The sequence below is a fragment of the Leucoraja erinacea genome, chromosome 2 (assembly GCF_028641065.1).
Source record: "Leucoraja erinacea ecotype New England chromosome 2, Leri_hhj_1, whole genome shotgun sequence".
NCBI classification, from domain to species: Eukaryota; Metazoa; Chordata; class Chondrichthyes; order Rajiformes; family Rajidae; genus Leucoraja; species Leucoraja erinaceus.
In genome coordinates, this window is record NC_073378.1 from 122,681,992 (window position 1) to 122,701,048 (window position 19,057).

Here is a 19,057-nt window from a genome sequence, read left to right on the forward strand (position 1 = left end):
ACGCTGATGGCGCTCCAATTTTTTTTTCTCGGGATTTTTTTTAATCTGGGAAAAAAACACCTTGGCCGGAGGCTCCCTAGATTTTGAGGCCCTAGGCTTCAGCCTATAGGTAAATCCGGCCCTGACGAGACCCCCCTAGATCTCGAGTCCCTAAGCTTAAGCTTGTGACGCTTATACGTAAATCCGGCCCTGGTTCCGAGTTGGAGCCAGGCTTGGTTTGGGTTTGGTCTAAGTTGGGTCCAGGGTGGACCCAGAGTCTTTCCCTGAGTCAGTCCCGTCACTACGTCCCCACTGCCTCCCCTGGTTCCCGAGTTGAGATGGATACCTTTTCTCCAGGATCTCTGGGTCGGTGATCCGGGTGTTGGTCATGTGGGTATGCACCCCTCCTCGCCCCTCCCAGTGCGGACCCGCTCCAGAACCGCCCGCCACCGTCTCGTAGTAGCCCACACACTCATTGCCAAAGGTGACGTTGTTCATGCAGCCCTGCAAAGGAGATGGAGAGAGGGTGGGGGTGACAGAGGCAGGGCAGGGCAGGTGGATGTGGAAGGGCAGGACGAGGGACAGGCGCAGGAGATGAGGCAGGGGAGTGGCACGGTAGGGGGGCAGGGGCAGGGGAGAAGGAGGGGCTGCAGTCAGGTAGAGGGTCAAGTATAGGAGGAGGGAGCAGGAGCACGCTGGGCTCCTAATCCACGAGACACGTTCACCAGACATACAGAAGGCCTCAAGGGGTTAAATTATCTGGAAAAAGGCTCAGCTTTCACTTCCATGAGTTCAGTGATAAAGTACTTGCACCTTTATTGTGCTTTCATTGAATTGGAATGAAGCAGAACACTGCCTCGCTAATGAACTCCAAGTGCAGGAAATCAGATTATTACCTAAAGTGTCAAGTTGGGAAAAGGGGAAGTACAACGGGACCCGGGGGTCCTTGTTCATCAGCCACTGAAAGTAAGCATGCAGGTACAGCAGGCAGTGAAGAAAGTGAATGGCATGTTGGCCTTCATGACAAGAGGAGTTGAGTATAGGAGCAAATAGGTCCTTCTGCAGTTGTACAGGGCCCTAGTGAGACCACACTTGGAGTATTGTGTGCAGTTTTGGTCTACAAATTTGAGGAAGGATTTTCTTGCTATTGAGGGAGTGCAGCGTAGGGTCACAAGGTTAATTCCCGGGATGGCGGGATTGTCCTGCAGAGGGAGAGACGAAAGAAGGAGGTCAGGCAAGCTGATTCAGTGTGATGCTTGCAGTATGTGGGAGGTCAAGGTGCCTCTGGCTGCTACAAATTTGACAAGTGCATCCATGTACAGCTCCTGAAGGACCGCGTTGGGGAACTGGAGAAGCAAGTGGATGACCTCGGGTTCATCCGAGAAACGGAGTCGTTCCTCGACAAGTCCGACAGTAAGATTGTTACACCTAAGGTACTGGAAGAGAGAAGGTGGGAGACAGTGAGAAAGGGATGGAAGCATGGAATGCAAAAGTCCCCAGGTGTTGTACCTCTTGTGAACAGATTCACCCACTTAGAAGCTGTCGGGACAGAAGACGTTTTTACACTGAGCGGTAGACTGGCTTGCGATGCGAATAGGGCTGTTGAGCCCTAACCAAAAAGGCCAAAGTCAGGCAACGCCATTGTAGTGGGAGACTCCATTGTGAGAGGTACGGACAGGGGTTTCTGCGGCAACAGACGGGATTCGAGGATGGTGTGCTGCCTTCCTGGTGCCAGGATCCAGGATGTCACGGACAGAGTGCAGAAAATCCTCAAGGGCGAAGGTGAACAGAAAGAAGGAAAGAAGGCGAGGAATATTCTGCAGCGTGACTTTAGAGAGCTCGGAAGAATGCTGAAAAGCAGGACCTCCAGGGTTCCATGACCAACACCCGGATCTCCGGTTTGCTTCCAGTTCCTCGTGCTGGCGAGAGCAGGGACAGGGAGATACGGGACCTGAATGTGTGGCTGAGAAACTGGTGCACGGGGCAGGGATTTAGATTCTTATATCACTGGGATCTGTTTTGGAGTAAGGGGGAACTGTACAAAAGGGACAGATTGCATCTTAGTAGGTGGGGGACCAACATTCTGGCAGGCAGGTTTGCCACTGCTACATGGGTAGTTTTAAACTGAATAAGGGGGGTGGGGTGTAGAATGGGATAGTTGAGGATGGAGTTAAAGGGAAAAGGTTTCTTAAATATGAGAGCGTAGAGACAGAGGGGTGTAAAACGAGGGTAGAAGCAATAGGTAGCAAGGTGAAAAGTAAAAGTGCCAGGCAGACAAATCCAGGGCAAAAATTAAAAAGGGCCACTTTTCAACATAATTGTATAAGGGGTAAGAGTGTTGTAAAAACAAGCCTGAAGGCTTTGTGTCTCAATGCAAGAAGCATTTGTAATAACATGGATGAGTTGAATGAGCAGATAGCTATTAATGACTATGATATAGTTGGAATCACGGAGACATGGCTCCAGGGTGACCAAGGCTGGGAGCTGAACATCCAAGGATATTCAATATTCAGGAGGGATAGAAAGAAAGGGAAAGGAGGTGGGGTAGCTTTGCTGATTAGGGAGCAGATTAATACAATAGAAAGGAAGGACATTAGCTTGGAGGATGTGGAATCGATATGGGTGGAGCTGCAAAACCCTAAGGGGCAGAAAACGCTAGTGGGAGTTGTGTACAGGCCACCAAACAGTAGTAGTGGAGTTGGGGATGGCATCAAACAGGAAATTAGAAATGCGTGCAACAAAGGTAAAACAGTTATAATGGGTGACTTCAATCTACATATAGATTGGGTGAATCAAATTGGCAAGGGTGCTGAGGAAGAGGATTTCTTGGAATGTATGCGGGATAGTTTTCTAAACCAACATGTAGAGGAACCAACGAGAGAGCAGGCTATTCTAGATTGGGTATTGAGTAATGAGGAAGGGATAGTTAGCAGTCTTGTTGTGCGTGGCCCCTTGGACAAGAGTGACCATAATATAGTCGAGTGCTTCATTAGGACGGAGAGTGACACTGTTAATTCAGAAACAAGGGTCCTGAACTTAAAGAAAGGTAACTTTGAGGATATGAGACGTGAATTGGCCAAGATAGACTGGCAATTGATTCTTAATGGGTTGACGGTGGATATGCAATGGAAGGCATTTAAAGACTGCATGGATGAACTACAACAATTGTTCATCCTAGTTTGGCAAAACAAATTACTAGTGGGAGTTGGTAGGGAAGGTAGTGCATCCGTGGATAACAAGGGAAATCAGGGTAAGTATCAAAACAAAAGATGAAGCGTACAAATTAGCCAGAAAAAGCAGCCTACCAGAGGACTTGGAGAAATTCAGAGTCCAGCAGAGGAGGACAAAGGGCTTAAATAGAAAAGGGAAAATAGATTATGAAAGAAAACTGGCAGAAAACATAAAAACTGACTGCAAAAGCTTTTATAAATATGTGAAGAGAAAAAGATTAGTTAAAACAAATGTAGGTCCCTTGCAGTCAGAAACAGGTGAATTGGTCATGGGGAACAAGGACATAGCAGACCAATTGAATAACTACTTTGGTTCTGCCTACACTAAGGAAGACATAAATAATCTGCCGGAAATAGCAGGGGACCGGGGGTCAAATGAGATGGAGGAACTGAGTGAAATCCAGGTTAGCCGGGAAGTGGTGTTAGGTAAATTGAATGGATTAAAGGCCGATAAATCCCCAGGGCCAGATAGGCTGCATCCCAGAGTGCTTAAGGAAGTAACCCCAGAAATAGTGAATGCATTAGTGATAATTTTTCAAAATGCTTTAGATTCTGGAGTAGTTCCTGAGGATTGGAGGGTAGCTAATGTAACCCCACTTTTTAAAAAGGGAGGGAGAGAGAAAACGGGGAATTACAGACCAGTTAGTCTAACGTCGGTAGTGGGGAAACTGCTAGAATCAGTTATTAAAGATGGGATAGCAGCACATTTGGAAAGTGGTGAAATCATTGGACAAAGTCAGCATGGATTTATGAAAGGTAAATCATGTCTGACGAATCTTATAGAATTTTTCGAGGATGTAACTAGTAGAGTGGATAAGGGAGAACCAGTGCATGTGTTATATCTGGACTTTCAGAAGGCTTTCGACAAGGTCCCACATAAGAGATTAGTATACAAACTTTGGGGTATTGGGGGTTCAGTATTGATGTGGATAGAGAACTGGCTGGCAGACAGGAAGCAAAGAGTAGGAGTAAACGGGTCCTTTTCACAATGGCAGGCAGTGACTACTGGGGTACCGCAAGGCTCAGTGCTGGGACCCCAGCTATTTACGATATATATTAATGATTTGGACGAGGGAATTGAATGCAACATCTCCAAGTTTGCGGATGACACGAAGCTGGGGGGGGCAGTGTTAGCTGTGTGGAGGATGCTAGGAGGCTGCAAGGTGACTTGGATAGGCTGGGTGAGTGGGCAAATGCATGGCAGATGCAGTATAATGTGGATAAATGTGAGGTTATCCACTTTGGTGGCAAAAACAGGAAAGTAGACTATTATCTGAATGGTGGCCGATTAGGAAAGGGGGAGATGCAACGAGACCTGGGTGTCATGGTACACCAGTCATTAAAAGTAGGCATGCAGGTGCAGCAGGCAGTGAAGAAGGCGAATGGTATGTTAGCATTCATAGCAAAAGGATTTGAGTATAGGAGCAGGGAGGTTCTACTGCAGTTGTACAGGGTCTTGGTGAGACCACCCCTGGAGTATTACGTACAGTTTTGGTCTCCTAATCTGAGGAAAGACATTCTTGCCATAGAGGGAGTACAGAGAAGGTTCACCAGACTGATTCCTGGGATGTCAGGACTTTCATATGAAGAAAGACTGGATAGACTCGGTTTGTACTTGCTAGAATTTAGAAGATTGAGGGGGGATCTTATAGAAACTTATAAAATTCTTAAGGGGTTGGACAGGCTAGATGCAGGAAGATTGTTCCCGATGTTTGGGAAGTTCAGAACAAGGGGTCACCGTTTAAGGATAAGGGGGAAATCTTTTAGGACCGAGATGAGGAAAACATTTTTCACACAGAGAGTGGTGAATCTCTGGAATTCTCTGCCACAGAAGGTAGTCGAGGCCAGTTCATTGGCTATATTTAAGAGGGAGTTAGATGTGGCCCTTGTGGCTAAAGGGATCATGGGGTATGGAGAGAATGCAGGTACAGGATACTGAGTTGGGTGATCAGCCATGATCATATTGAAGTGCGGTGCAGGCTCGAAGGGCTGAATGGCCTACTCCTGCACCTATGTTCTTTGTTTCTATGTCATATGCTGAGAGAATGGAGCGGCTGGGCTTGTATACTCTGGAATTTAGAAGGATGAGAAGTGATCTTATTGAAACATATAAGATTATTAAGGGTTTGGACACGCTAGAGGCAGGAAACATGTTCCCGATGTTGGGGGAGTCCAGAACCAGGGGCCACAGTTAAAAAATAAGGGGTAAGCCATTTAAAACGGAGATGAGGAAACATTTTTTCACATAGAGAGTTGTGAGTCTGTGGAATTCTCTACCTCAGAGGGCGGTGGAGGCCGGTTCTCTGGATACTTTCAAGAAAGAGCTAGATAGGGCTCTTAAAGATAGCAGAGTCAGGGGATATGGGGAGAAGGCAGGAACGGGGTACTGATTGGGGATGATCAGCCATGATCACATTGAATGGCAGTGCTGGCTTGAAGGGCCGAATGGCCTACTCCTGCACCTATTGTGGCAGGACAAATCAAAATAGGACGTACATGGTAAATGGTAGGGAATTGAAGAATGCAGGTGAACAGAGGGATCTTGGAATAACTGTGCACAGTTCCCTGAAAGTGAAATCTCATGTAGATAGGGTGGTAAAGAAAGCTTTTGGTGTGCTGGCCTTTATAAATCAGAGCATTGAGTATAGAAGTTGGGATGTAATGTTAAAATTGTACAAGGCATTGGTGAGGCCAATCCTGGAGTATGGTGTACAATTTTGGTCACCTAATTATAGGAAGGATGTCTACAAAATAGAGAGAGTACAGAGGAGATTTACTAGAATGTTGCCTGGGTTTCAGCAACTAAGTTACAGAGAAAGGTTGACCAAGTTAGGGCTTTATTCTTTGGAGCGCAGAAGGTTAAGGGGGGACTTGATAGAGGTCTTTAAAATGATGAGAGGGATAGACAGAGTTGACGTGGATAAGCTTTTCCCACTGAGAGTAGGGAAGATTCAAACAAGGGGACATGACTTGAGAATTAAAGGACAGACGTTTAGGGGTAACATGAGGGGGATCTTCTTTACTCAGAGAGTGGTGGCTGTGTGGATTGAGTTTCCAGTGAAGGTGGTGGAGGCAGGTTCGTTTTTATCATTTAAAAATAAATTGGATAGTTATATGGACGGGAAAGGAATGGGGGGTTATGGTCTGAGTGCAGGTATATGGGACTAGGGGAGAATACGTGTTCGGCACGGACTAGAAGGGTCGAGATGGCCTGTTTCCGTGCTGTAAATTGTTATATGGTTATATGATTATTGTCTATTGTCTATTGATTTAACTAGCAAGTACACAAACACAAGCCTTTCACTGTACGTCGTTACAAGTGATAATAACAAATCCGATACCAGTTTATAGTCTCAGCTTGGGAGGAACAACTAAAGCCAAAGCGCGAGACGGGAGGAAATACAGATGCTGGGTTCTTGAGAAAATCACCAAGGAGGAATTCAGCGGGTCAGGCAGTATCTGTGGAGGGAATGGACTGACAACACTTTGGGTTGGGACAAACTCCTTGGTGACCAAAGAGATGGAGAGTATTACATAAGGGAGTATCACCTTGGCCGTTAGCTTGATAGCACAGCTGAGGAACAGGCTGATAAAGGACGTTGAGAGGGTGGTCGGAATGCAAATGAGAGGTACAAACAAGGCAGGAGAATAGCCGCGGCAAGTGGGAAAGTGAAACCAAAAATATTCTACAAGCATGTAAACGAGAGGCAAAGCGAGAACAGACTTTTACAGTGAATGGTAGTGATCTGTGGAATGTTGTAGAGCAGAGGGCCCAAGGAATAACAGACGCAGATTCCCGAAAGAGGCATCCCAGGTGGGCTGAGTGGTAAAGAAGGATTTTGGCATGCTGGCCTTCATTAGTCAGGGCATTATATAGCACTTGGGATGTTACGTTACAGTTGCACAAGACCTTGGTAAGGCCACGTTTTGTGTATTGTGTGCAGTTCTGGTGATCCTGATGTCGGAAAGATGCCATTAAGCTGGAAAGAGTGCAGAGAAGATTTACAAGGATGTTGCCCGGATTCAAGGGCCTGAGCTACAGAGAGACTGGGCAGGCCAGGACTTTATTCCTTGGAGTGCAGTAGGCTGAGGGAGTGATCTTATAGAGGTGTATAAAACCATGAGGGGCATGTAGGATGAATGCACAGTCTTTAACCCAGAGTAGGGGTATCAACAACCAGGGGATATAGGTTAAAGGTGAGAGGGCAAATATATTATAGGCACCCGAGGGGCAATATGTTCACACAGAGGGTGGTGGGTATATGGAACAAGTTGCCAGAGGTGGTAGTTGAGACAAGTATAGGCCGAGGGGTAATCCTATAGAGGTGTGTAAACTCAGGGGAATAGGATGGGATGGCACAGTTAGAGTTGCTGCCTCACAGTGCCAGAGACCCGGGTTTGATCCTGACTAAGAGTGATATCTGTACGGAGTTTGTACCATCTCCCTTCATCTGGGTGCTCCAGTTTCCTCCCACACGTGCAGGTTAATTGGCTTCGGTAACATTGTAAATCGTCCTCAGTGTTTAGGATAATGCTAGTTAGCAAGGTGATCACTGGTTGGTGCGGACTCGGTGGGCCGAAGGGCCTGTTTCTTCGTTGTATCTCGAGGGTGCACGCTGAGAGGCTTTTTCTCAGGGTAGAGGGCATAGGTGGGATAGACGGGTGAATATCCGATTCCCGTCTGATCTGGACCAATGCCGACCTGCTGCACTCGCTGTGTCCCCTCTGCTGCACCTCACGGTGGGTCGGGTCGTGTCGGGGGCCGGGGACAGGGGACGGGCTCCACGCGGGTTGGACGGGGTTGGTCCGGGTGCTCGGGAACGGCCAGGGCTACCTGGGAAGCGGCGCACACCCGGAAGACCTTGAATATCACATCCACTATACGCTGGGACGTCAGCACATTGCCGCCCACCACCGCCGCCTCCGCCGCCGGGTCCAAGATACTCCCCTTCGGCAGCACCACCCTCACCGGGGCCAGGCAACCCTGCACCGGGCAGAGGGAGTAAATACAGCAACGTCCTCTTCACTCTCCCCACAGCCCGTCCTCTCCCCACCCTCTCCAGCGACAGACAGCCCTGCACCAGGCACAGGGGGGGTAAAGTGACCGTCTCATCCCGCAGCTAATCCTCTTCCCGTCCACCCCTGTCCCTGCTTCCCCATTCAATCTCCTTGTTCTCTCCCCTCGTCCCGTCCTCTCCCCATGCACTCTTCCCTCTCCCCATAAACTCACCCTATTCTACCCCCTCTCCCCCATTCACTCTCCGCATTCTCCCCAGCCCTCCCCGTTCACTCCCAGTTCTGTCCCCTCCCTCTATCCCCAGTCTCTTCCTCTATCCCCAGTCTCTCTCCCCATTTACCCCCCCCCCCCCGGACACTCGCCTGGTTGAGGGGTATTTCCTGTCCCACCATACACCTCAGGCAGTAGATGAGGGCGGAGAGCGTGATGGCTCGAGGGGCGTTGCAATTCCCATACACCTCCGGTCCAGTGTCCGTGAAATCAAACACGGCCGACCCCTGCAGGAGGGGAGATGGGCAGGGGTTGGGGGAGAGGTGGGCGAGGATGGAGAGGGAGAACGAGAAAGTGAAGTAAAGAGAGTGGGAGATGGAGCAAGTGAGAAAGTGAGAGAGAGAGAGAGAGAGAATGAGAGAGATATGGAGAGAGATATGGAGAGAGAGAGATGGAGAAAGAGAGGGAGGGGAGAGGGAGGGGGGAGGAAGGGGAGGAGAGGAGGAAAGGGAGTGGAAGGGGAGAGAGAGAGGGAATGGGTAATGATAGTCACTTAGGGATCTGAGAGACAATTTCTTTATGCAGAGGGTGGTGGGTAAATGGAACAAGCTGCCACAGGAAGTGGTGGAGTGAGTGTGTATAGGACATTTGAGCAGGTACATGGATAGGAAAGGTTTAGGGGGATATGGGGCTAAATGCTGGGAAATTAGACCAGGGTAGATGTAAAAGCTAGTTGGCATGGACGGGTTGGGCTATAGAGCCTGTGTCCATGCTGCAGTGTGACTCTGACTCAGATTGTTATGAGAGTTCTTGGCTCGGACAGTGTGTTCCGGATCACAACCGTTCATCTTGGATGAGTGGCCTCAGTGGGAATTGGATGACAATTTGAAGGTAAGAGTTTGTAGACTTCCGGGGAAAAAAATGGGGTGGGATTTATGGCGAGTTCTGGAACAGGCACTGTGGGCAGAGAGGACCAAGAGTCCGATGACTGCTTCTAGTGATAGGGTGGCAGTGGGAGGGTTGCTGTCTTACAGCACCAGAGACCCGGGTTCGACTACGGGTACTGTCTGTTTGTACATTCTCCTCGTGGGTTTTATTCGAGTGCTCCGGTTTCCTCCAAGACTCCAAAGACGTACAAGTTTGTAGAATCGTTGGCCTCTGTAAATTGCCCCGGGTGTGTAGAATAGTGCTAGTGTACTAGGATCACTGGTCAGTGTGGACTCAGTGGGCCGAAGGGACTGTTTCCATGCTGTATCTTTTTTAAATTTTTAGTATGTTAAAAAGTGTTTTGTTTGGAGGTCTATTCTTTTTATGTGTGGGGGGGGGGGGGGGGGGAGGGGGAAACTGTATTTCTTAGTCCCTACCTGGTCGGAGAGGCAGCTTTCCTCCGAGCAGCAACTTCGACCCGTCCTCGCGGGCTACCATTGGGGTCTAGAGCGGCGTTTCCTGAGGGGACCGGCCAGAACCACGGCTTTGGCGGCGGCACAGTGCTGGAGCGCTATCGTGGAGCGGAGCGGGCGATGCCTTGCCCGGGTCTCCGCGCTGGAGCTCCGGTGAGCTGAGACCGTCGATGATCATCGCGGAGCTGCGGGACTGTGGAGCGGCCAGCCGTGGGCGGCGGCACTGACCTTAAACATCGTGGAGCCTGGGATCTTTCGCTGAGTTCGCCAGTGGTGGAGCTTCGTCCAGCGCGGCCTGTCGGCTTCGGAAGCCGCTCCTCGGTAAGGATGACTGAAACATCGGGCCACGTAGCGGCAACTGCGGAGGCCTCAATAGGCCCGATATGGGTGAACAAGGGGATGGGGACTGGACTTTGTGCCTTCCCTCACAGTGGGATATCCATTGTGGGGGGATGTTTTTATGTTTTATGTTAAATTGTTCTTTATAATGTTATGTTGTATTCTTATTAATGTGCTGTAATGGCAACTTGAATTTCACGACACCAATTGGTGTATGTGATAATAAATGAACCTTATGAACCTATCTCTAAACTAAACTAGACAGGCATGCAGCACACCTGTGCCCACCCAACCTCTCCTGAGCACACCTGAGCCCAGCCAGTGAAAGGAGACCCAAGGTTAAGCAGACCAGCCAAACTCACCTGTGCCTGGTCGATGTTCACTCTCAGCTTGATGGGCGTCCCGTCATCCATGAAGTCCTCGGCACACACCTCCAGCTGCCCCACGCTCTGCCCACATCTCCGGGCAAACTCCCTCAGCATCTCTTTCACCGCTATCTCCGCGTTGACCTGCCAGATTAACAGGTAAAAACATGAAGTAAGCATTTAGCATAGGTGCCAATGTCATATTTAGTTTATAAATTGTGTGCAGTTTGGTCGCCCCATTACAAGAAGATGTGGAGGCTTTGGAGCCTGGCCTAGACCACCCACACTAGGGCTGGACCACCCACACTAGGCCTGGACCACCCACACTAGGCCTGGACCACCCACACTAGGCCTGGACCACCCACACTGTAGGCCAGGACCACCCACACTGTAGGCCTAGACCACCCACACTAGGCCTGGACCACCCACACTGTAGGCCAGGACCACCCACACTAGGCGTGGACCACCCACACTAGGCCTGGACCACCCACACTGTAGGCCAGGACCACCCACACTAGGCCTGGACCACCCACACTGTAGACCAGGACCACCCACACTCGGCCTGGGCCACCCACACCCACACTAGGCCTGGACCACCCACACTGTAGGCCTGGACCACCCACACTAAGCCTGGACCACCCACACCCACACTAGGGCTGGACCACCCACACTGTAGGCCTGGACCACCCACACTAGGCTGGACCACCCACACCCACACTGTAGGTCTGGACCACCCACACTGTAGGCCTGGACCACCGACACTAAGCCTGGACCACCCACACTAGGGCTGGACCACCCACACTGTAGGCCTGGACCACCCACACTAAGCCTGGCCCACCCACCACCCACACTAGGCCTGGACTACCCACACTGTAGGCCTGGACCACCCACACTAAGCCTGGACCACCCACACCCACACTAGGCCTGGACCACCCACACTGTAGGTCTGGACCACCCACACTAGCCTGGACCACCCCACACTAGGGCTGGACCACCCCACACTGTAGGCCTGGACCACCCACACTAAGCCTGGACCACCCACACTAGGCCTGGACTACCCACAGTGTAGGCCTGGACCACCCACACTAAGCCTGGACCACCCACACCCACACTAGGCCTGGACCACCCAGCCACTAAGCCTGGACCACCCACACTGGGCCTGGACCACCCACACTGTAGGGCCAGGACCCCCACACTGTAGGCCAGGACCACCCACACTAGGCCTGGACCACCCACACTAGGCCTGAACCACCCACACTGTAGGCCAGGACCACCCACACTGTAGGCCAGGACCACCCACACTAGGCCTGGACCACCCACACTAAGCCTGGACCACCCACACTAGGCCTGGACCACCCACATTGTAGGCCTGGACCACCCACACTGTAGGTCTGGACCACCCACACTAAGCCTGGACCACCCACACTAGGGCTGGACCACCCACACTGTAGGCCTGGACCACCCACACTAAGCCTGGACCACCCACACTAGGCCTGGACTACCCACAGTGTAGGCCTGGACCACCCACACTAAGCCTGGACCACCCCACACCCACACTAGGCCTGGACCACCCACACTAAGCCTGGACCACCCACACTGGGCCTGGATGTGCACCCACACTGTAGGCCAGGACCACCCCACACTGTAGGCCAGGACCACCCACACTAGGCCTGGACCACCCACACTAGGCCTGAACCACCCACACTGTAGGCCAGGACCACCCACACTGTAGGCCAGGACCACCCACACTAGGCCTGGACCACCCACACTAGGCCTGGACCACCCACACTAGGCCTGGACCACCCACACTGTAGGCCTGGACCACCCACACTGTAGGCCAGGACCACCCACACTAGGCCTGGACCACCCACACTGTAGGCCAGGACCACCCACACTAAGCCTGGACCACCCACACTGTAAGCCCGCAGCTGCCTACCTGAATGTGGGCCATGTAGGCCTGGACCACCTCCAGCCCATACTCGTCGATCAGTTCATTGACCAGCTGGATGCCCTTCTGGTTGGCCGCCACCTGTGCCCGCAGGTCGGACAGGTTGTCGTGCAGGTTGCGTGTGCCGCTGCTGCCTGGCACCTGTGCTGGAGCCATGAGAGCCTGTGTGACAGCTGGCACAGACACAAACATCTGGTGAGAGAAGGCTGCAGGGCCGGCGTTCCGCAGCGCGGTCGCAGGGAGGGTGCTGCAGAGAGTGGCACGGCCATTAGTGGTAAAGCAGCTCCTCTGGGGTTGGGAGAGGGGGTGATGGTGGGGAGCCCAGAGCAAAGCTGCACAACCAGTGTTCACCAGGATGCTGTCCCGATTAGAGGCAGATTCGCCTCTACCCCGTTGCAGACACGGGACTTTGAATGTGGAACTGGTGCTGAGAACTATATTCTGCACTCTGTATCTTCCCCTTTGCTCAACCTATTGTATTTAAGTTGGCCTGATGGTATTTATGTGTAGTATTATCTGATTTGATTGTATAGAATGCTTTTCCCTGTACTTCAGTACATGTGACAATAATAAACTTGAACCTACAGGGAGAGGTTGGATTGTTTTCTCTGGAGAATCCAATGTGCAAGGGAGATGTGACAACGTTTATCTTCTATTTTTAGGGACAGCCACACTGACTGGAGGATTTTGGAGGACCAAAGGGTGATGACATTGACTCTCTGGCCCTCACCCCCACCCCAGGTTAGGCGGTGAGTAGAAGGAGCTGACCGAGTGGTAAACCCCATCGCTCCCCACCTTACTCACCCTCCTCCTGGAAGACCCCATCCTTCACCAGCTTGAAGGAGATGAAGACAGCCCCTTCCTCCTGCAGGGATTTGGAGTGAGGAGGCATGGAGCCTGGCGTGATGCCCCCGATGTCGGCGTGATGCCCTCGGCTCGCCACAAAGAACACCGGGCGGGCAACCCCCTTTCGGAACACCTGGGTGGGACAAAAAGCACCGGGAGTCACTGTGTGCAAAGCAAGAACGATCCTGTACATCGCCAATGCCTCTAACACCCCTGGCAAAGACACTTGTAGTTATCAAATGCAGGAGAGGAGCGGCATGGTGGTTAATGCAGGGAGGTTATACATCATAATGTGATAACCACCAGGTAACGTGCTTTATAAAAGAGTCACAGAGATGGGGGAGGGGGGGTCAATAGACAATAGACAATAGGTGCAGGAGTAGGCCATTCGGCCCTTCGAGCCAGCACCGCCATTCAATGTGATCATGGCTGATCATCCACAATCAGTACCCCGTTCCTGCCTTCTCCCCATATCCCGTGACGCCACTATTTTTAAAAGTCCTGTCTAGCTCTCTCTTGAAAGCATCCAGAGAACCGGCCTCCACCACCCTCAGAGGCAGAGAATTCCACAGACAAAGGGGTCAAAGGGGAGAGTGGAGACCATGGCTGGCGAGGTTCCTTACCGGCGTGATGACAGTGAGGTCGGGGAGATGGCTTCCCCCTGCGCTGGGATGGTTGCTGAGGATCACGTCGTTCTCTTTCAGCTCGGTGCCCAAGTGCCTCATCTGTTGGGGGAAAGAAGAGTCCAACTCGGGAATCGAACCAAATCCAAGAAACACTTGGTAGCTTCCTTCCCTGGCACTGGCCAGAACCACTGGAGACGGGAGAGACTCCAGACGGTGGAGTATACAACAAAACTCATAGTGCTGGAGGAATTCAGCGGGTCAGACAGCACCTATGGAGACCCTGCTTCAGATACTGCCAGGCCCGCTGAGATCCTCGATACTTTAGAAAACGTTGGCGAGGCCTCATGTGGAGTATTGTACGCAGTTGCGGTCGTCCAATTCCAGGGAGGACGTGGAGGGTGTGGAAGAGGTTTACCAGGATTAGAAGGTATTATCTATCCTCTGTGGATGGATTTTCTGTGGAGCTTTGGAGGTTGAGGGGAGACCAGATAGAAACTTTTCCCCAGACTTTAACGTCAGAGGGGATGTGTGGGGCAAGTTTTTTTTTTTAACACAGAAAATAGTTGGTACCTGAAAGGCGCTGCCAGGGGTGATGGTAGAGGCAGATAGACTAGTGGAGTTTAAGAAGCTTTTACAGGCATAAGGATATGCGGGGTATGGAATGATATAAATCACGTGCAGGCAGAGGAGATTAGTTTAATTCATGTTCAGGATCATGCTCGACACAGAAACTGTGGGCAAAATCCTCTACCCTGGGAGAAAGAGTATGAGCATTGACTTTATCCATGCCCCTCGTGATCATAGAAACATAGAATCATAGAAAATAGGTGCAGGAGGAGGCCATTCGGCCCCTCGAGCCAGCACCACCATTCATTGCGATCATGGCTGATCGTCTCCAATCAATAACCCGTGCCTGCCTCCTCCCCATATCCCTTGATTCCACTAGCCCCTAGAGCTCTAAATAACTCTCTCTTAAATCCATACTGTGATTTGGCCTCCACTGACCTCTGTGGCAGGGAATTCCACAAATTCACAAATCTCTGGGTGAAAAAGTTTTTTCTCACCTCAGTCTTAAATGGCCTCCCCTTTATTCTAAGACTGTGGCCCCTGGTTCTGGACTCGCCCAACATTGGGAATTTTTTGCCTGCATCTAGCTTGTCCAGTCTTTTTATAATTTTGTATGTCTCTATAATCTTGGACCTCAATAAGGACACCACTCCTTGGACTATGCGTCAAAGAAAATAAGTCCCAGCCTATCCAACCTCTCCCTATAACGCAAGCCCGCAATATCATGGTGAATCTCTTCTGCACCCTTTTCAACTAAATGACATCCTTTAAATAACTGGGTGACCAGAACTGCACAGAATAGTATACTTTTGTTTAGAGACACAGTATGGAAACAGGCACTTCAGCCCACCGAGTCCACACTGACCATCGATCACCCCTTCACACTAGTTCTATGTATTCCCACTTTCTCATCCACTCACTACACAATCAGAGCAATTTACAGAAGACAATTGACCTACAAACCGTACGTCTTTGAGATGTGAAAGGAGACCGGAGCACCCGGAGGAAACCCATGAAGTCACAGGGAGAACATGCAAACTCCACATAGACAGCACCCGAGGTTAGGGTCGACTACGGGTCTCCGGCCCTGTGATGCAACAGCTCTACCAGCTGCGCCACTGTGCCACCCGCTACTCCATGTGGTCTCACCACGGACTTGTACAATTGCGTCGGAACAGACAGGCTTGTCTTCTCCCCATCCAAGGATCCGGGAGAGAGGAGAGGTGAGAGAGCGCTGCGGATGCCCACCACAAGGCCAGCGGCATAATCAAGGAGGAGTCGCACCCTGGCCCTCCTTCTTCTCCCCTCTCCCATCGGGCAATAGGTGCACGTGTGAAAAACACCTCCAGATTCAGGGACAGTTTCTTCCCAACAGTTGTCAGGCAACTGAATCATCCTACCACAACCAGAGAACAGTGCTGAGCTACTATCTACCTCAAGACCCTCGTACTATCTTTAATCGGACTTTATCTTGCACAAAACGTTATTCTTATTATCCTGTGTCTGTACACTGTGGACGGCTTGATTGTAATCATGTATTGTCTTTCTGCTGACTGGATAGCACGCAACAAAAGCTTTTCACTGCACACGTGAAAAATACTAAACCAAACTAAAGTAATGTAATCGCGGTGGACGGGGCTGGATGGTGCGTGGGAGAGCACCCACCTTACCTGGAATTGCACCGTCTCCTGCATGGCCCCCAGGTGCACGGGGATGTGGGGGGCATTGGACACCAGCCCCCCGTCCTGGCCGAACAGAGCGCACGAGAAGTCCAGCCGCTCCTTGATGTTGGTGGAGATGGCGGTGCGCTGCAGGATACGCCCCATCTGCTCTATGGGAGGGAGCGTGGCACAGAGAGGAGCGTGACTGTGAGAGCTCAATCCAACAGTACTGGACCATTAACCTCGCCCCTCACTGCCCCTCGCCCAGTGCGGCACTCCCTTGCCCGCCCCTTTTCCAGGCTTACGTCCGCGCCCGGGTAGTTTTGGAAAAAACAATGTGGTGCTCCCCCAGTACCCCCCCCCCCAATGTGGCAATCCTTCACCCCCCCCCCCTCCTCACAATGCTCCCTCACCTCTCCCCCCCCCCCCTACATGTGGCATTCCCTCACCCCCCCCCCTCACAGTGTGGCGCTCCCTTACCCGCCCTCCCCCAGTATGGCTTTCCCCCCCCCCCCCCCCGCCCCCCCCCCCCCCCTTCCTCCCCCGCCCCCCCCCCCCCCCCCCCCCCCCGCGCCCTCCCTCAGTGTGGCGCCTCCCTCCCCCCCCCCCCCCCCCCCCCCCCAGTGCCGTACCAGCGATGCTCATGAAGCGGTGGGAGAAGATGGAGAGCTGGACTGTATTGAGTTCCGAGCCAATAGCTCGCACCTTCCCCTTGCCCACGGTGATCCTGACGTTGCCATGCTCGGTGATGGCAGCTGTACAGTCTGGCTCAATCAGGATCGTGCTAGGGCAGGGCAGGAAAGCAAGAGGACAAGCCATTAACAATGTACCTTTAACGTCGCAAACAATCCTGGTTCATATCATCTGGGCCTCAGTCCCATGTCTTGCCATCCTCAGAACTCTGCAGATGACACATCTGTCTGCTTTAGCCTTGAACAGTTTTGTTTAGTTTCGCGATACAGCATGGAAACAGGCCCTTCAGCCCACTGAGTAGACACTGACCAGAGATCACCCGTACACACTAGTTCTCCCACTTACTCAACCACTCCCTACACACTAGGGGCAACTGACCGACAAACCCATGCGTCTTTGGGATGTGGGTGGAAGCTGGAGCACCCGGAGGAAACCCACGCGGTCATGGGGAGAATGTACAAACTCCACACAGACAGTGCCAGAGGACAGGATCGAATCTGGGCCTCTGGCGCTGTGAGGCAGAGCTTTACCAGCTGCACCACCATCCACTTGTTCTGACAGTTTTAAAGACAAGTACATGTGCTCCAAATGGATATGCTCCTGCACTATTCAACTGGAAGCCACGCAAATCCGCGCATTTTTTGGGAAGGTGGTGCACCCAGAGGAAACCCACACGGTCACGGGGAGAACATGTAAACTCCACACAGACAGCACCCGAGGTCAGGCTCGACGCCGGCTCTACCAGCTACCCTATGTGGTCTCACCAGGGACTTGTACAGCAGCATCGGAGCGGTTTCACAGACAGGCTTGACAGAAGGTGCAAACCTTCTCTGCCCACCTGTTTTTATCAATGATGATCGCAGGCCCGGCGATGGTGTGATCACATGAGAGCTCCTCCAGTAGGTACACCGCTGTATCCAGGTAACCGTCGTCAAAGTAACATTTCACCTGCTGTCGACGAATTAGGAAATGAGAAAGCTTTGTTCACATCAAGTGAAGAGTAGCTGGAGCCGGTCACATACTGCCCCACCATTCAACATGCCCACCCATGTCTGATCTGCCCAAAATTCTGTTTAGTTTAGTATAGAGATACAGAGTAGAAACAGGCCCTTCGGCCCACCGCATCCACGCTGACCAACGATCCTCTACACTAGTGCTATCCTAAACACTAGGCACAATTTTGTCAAAGCCAATTCATCTACAGACCTGCACAAGAACGGAACTCACTATCAAAACATGGAGGGGACGGGGGACACCATTTTTTGGCGGCCACGCGCACATGCGCACACTCACACACACGCGCGAGGCTTCGGAGGCTCAATCCAGCGCTAAAAACGGAGATTTTAAAATCGGGATCACAAAAACTTGGGGGGGATGTCCCTCACCACTCAAAACATGGGGGGGAAGTGTCCCCTCTGGCCCCCCCGGGTTTTCCGCCCCTGGACCTGCATGTCTCTGGAGTGTGCTAGGAAACTGGAGCACCCGGTGAAAGCCCACGCAGGTCACGGGGAGAACATACAAACTCTATATAGACAGCACCCACAGTCAGGGTCAAACCCTGACGCTATAAGGCAGCAACTCTACCGCTGCACCACCGTACCAATGAAGACTCATCACTCTTCTGTGTCAGTTCCCCAGAGTTGATGTACTTAATGTCAACATAGGACCATGCACCACAGGATCACGCTCTACAGCCCACTATGTCTGTAACTAATAACATGCCAAGAACATCCATTGTATGCCTGCACATAATCCATATTCCGCACATTTTCTTTAAACTTTGCCCCTCCTAAAGTTATGCCCATTAGTATTTGGCATTTCCATCCTGGGAAAAAGGTTCTGACTATCTACCCTAACTATGCCTCACATCATTTTCCATACATCTGTCAGGCCTCCCTGCACTCCAGAGAAAAAACAATCTGTCCAACTTCACCCTGTAGCTAATCCAGACTTCATTCTGCTAAACCCCCTCTATACATCCCGCAACCTTCTCTGGGTCAGAGTCACACAGCATAGAAACAGGCCCTTCACCCCAACTCCTCCATGCCGACCAAGATGCCCCATCTACATCTGCCTGCGTTTGGCCCATATCTCTCCAAACCCTTCAGTTGGGGGGGGGTAGTGGGCAGGGGGCAGTGGGTAGTGGGGCACTGGGCAGGAGTCAGTGGGGCACTGG

The 19,057-nt window shown here is 51.6% G+C and overlaps 1 protein-coding gene across 4 annotated transcripts in view; it reads right to left on the reverse strand.

Moving 5' to 3' along the window:
- The window catches only part of oplah (5-oxoprolinase, ATP-hydrolysing), a 54,057-nt gene that overhangs the window by 8,175 nt on the left and 26,825 nt on the right, over positions 1-19,057 (reverse strand). For all 4 annotated transcript variants that reach the window (XM_055664837.1, XM_055664845.1, XM_055664853.1 and 1 more), the window contains 10 exons: positions 17,720-17,832; positions 16,821-16,972; positions 16,198-16,358; positions 13,958-14,059; positions 13,293-13,467; positions 12,477-12,661; positions 10,538-10,684; positions 8,589-8,723; positions 8,044-8,193; positions 326-483 (listed from right to left, as the gene is read on the reverse strand). In XM_055664837.1, the coding sequence (XP_055520812.1) occupies positions 326-483; positions 8,044-8,193; positions 8,589-8,723; positions 10,538-10,684; positions 12,477-12,661; positions 13,293-13,467; positions 13,958-14,059; positions 16,198-16,358; positions 16,821-16,972; positions 17,720-17,832 (1,478 nt within the window). The remainder of the gene's footprint in view (positions 1-325; positions 484-8,043; positions 8,194-8,588; positions 8,724-10,537; positions 10,685-12,476; positions 12,662-13,292; positions 13,468-13,957; positions 14,060-16,197; positions 16,359-16,820; positions 16,973-17,719; positions 17,833-19,057) is intronic.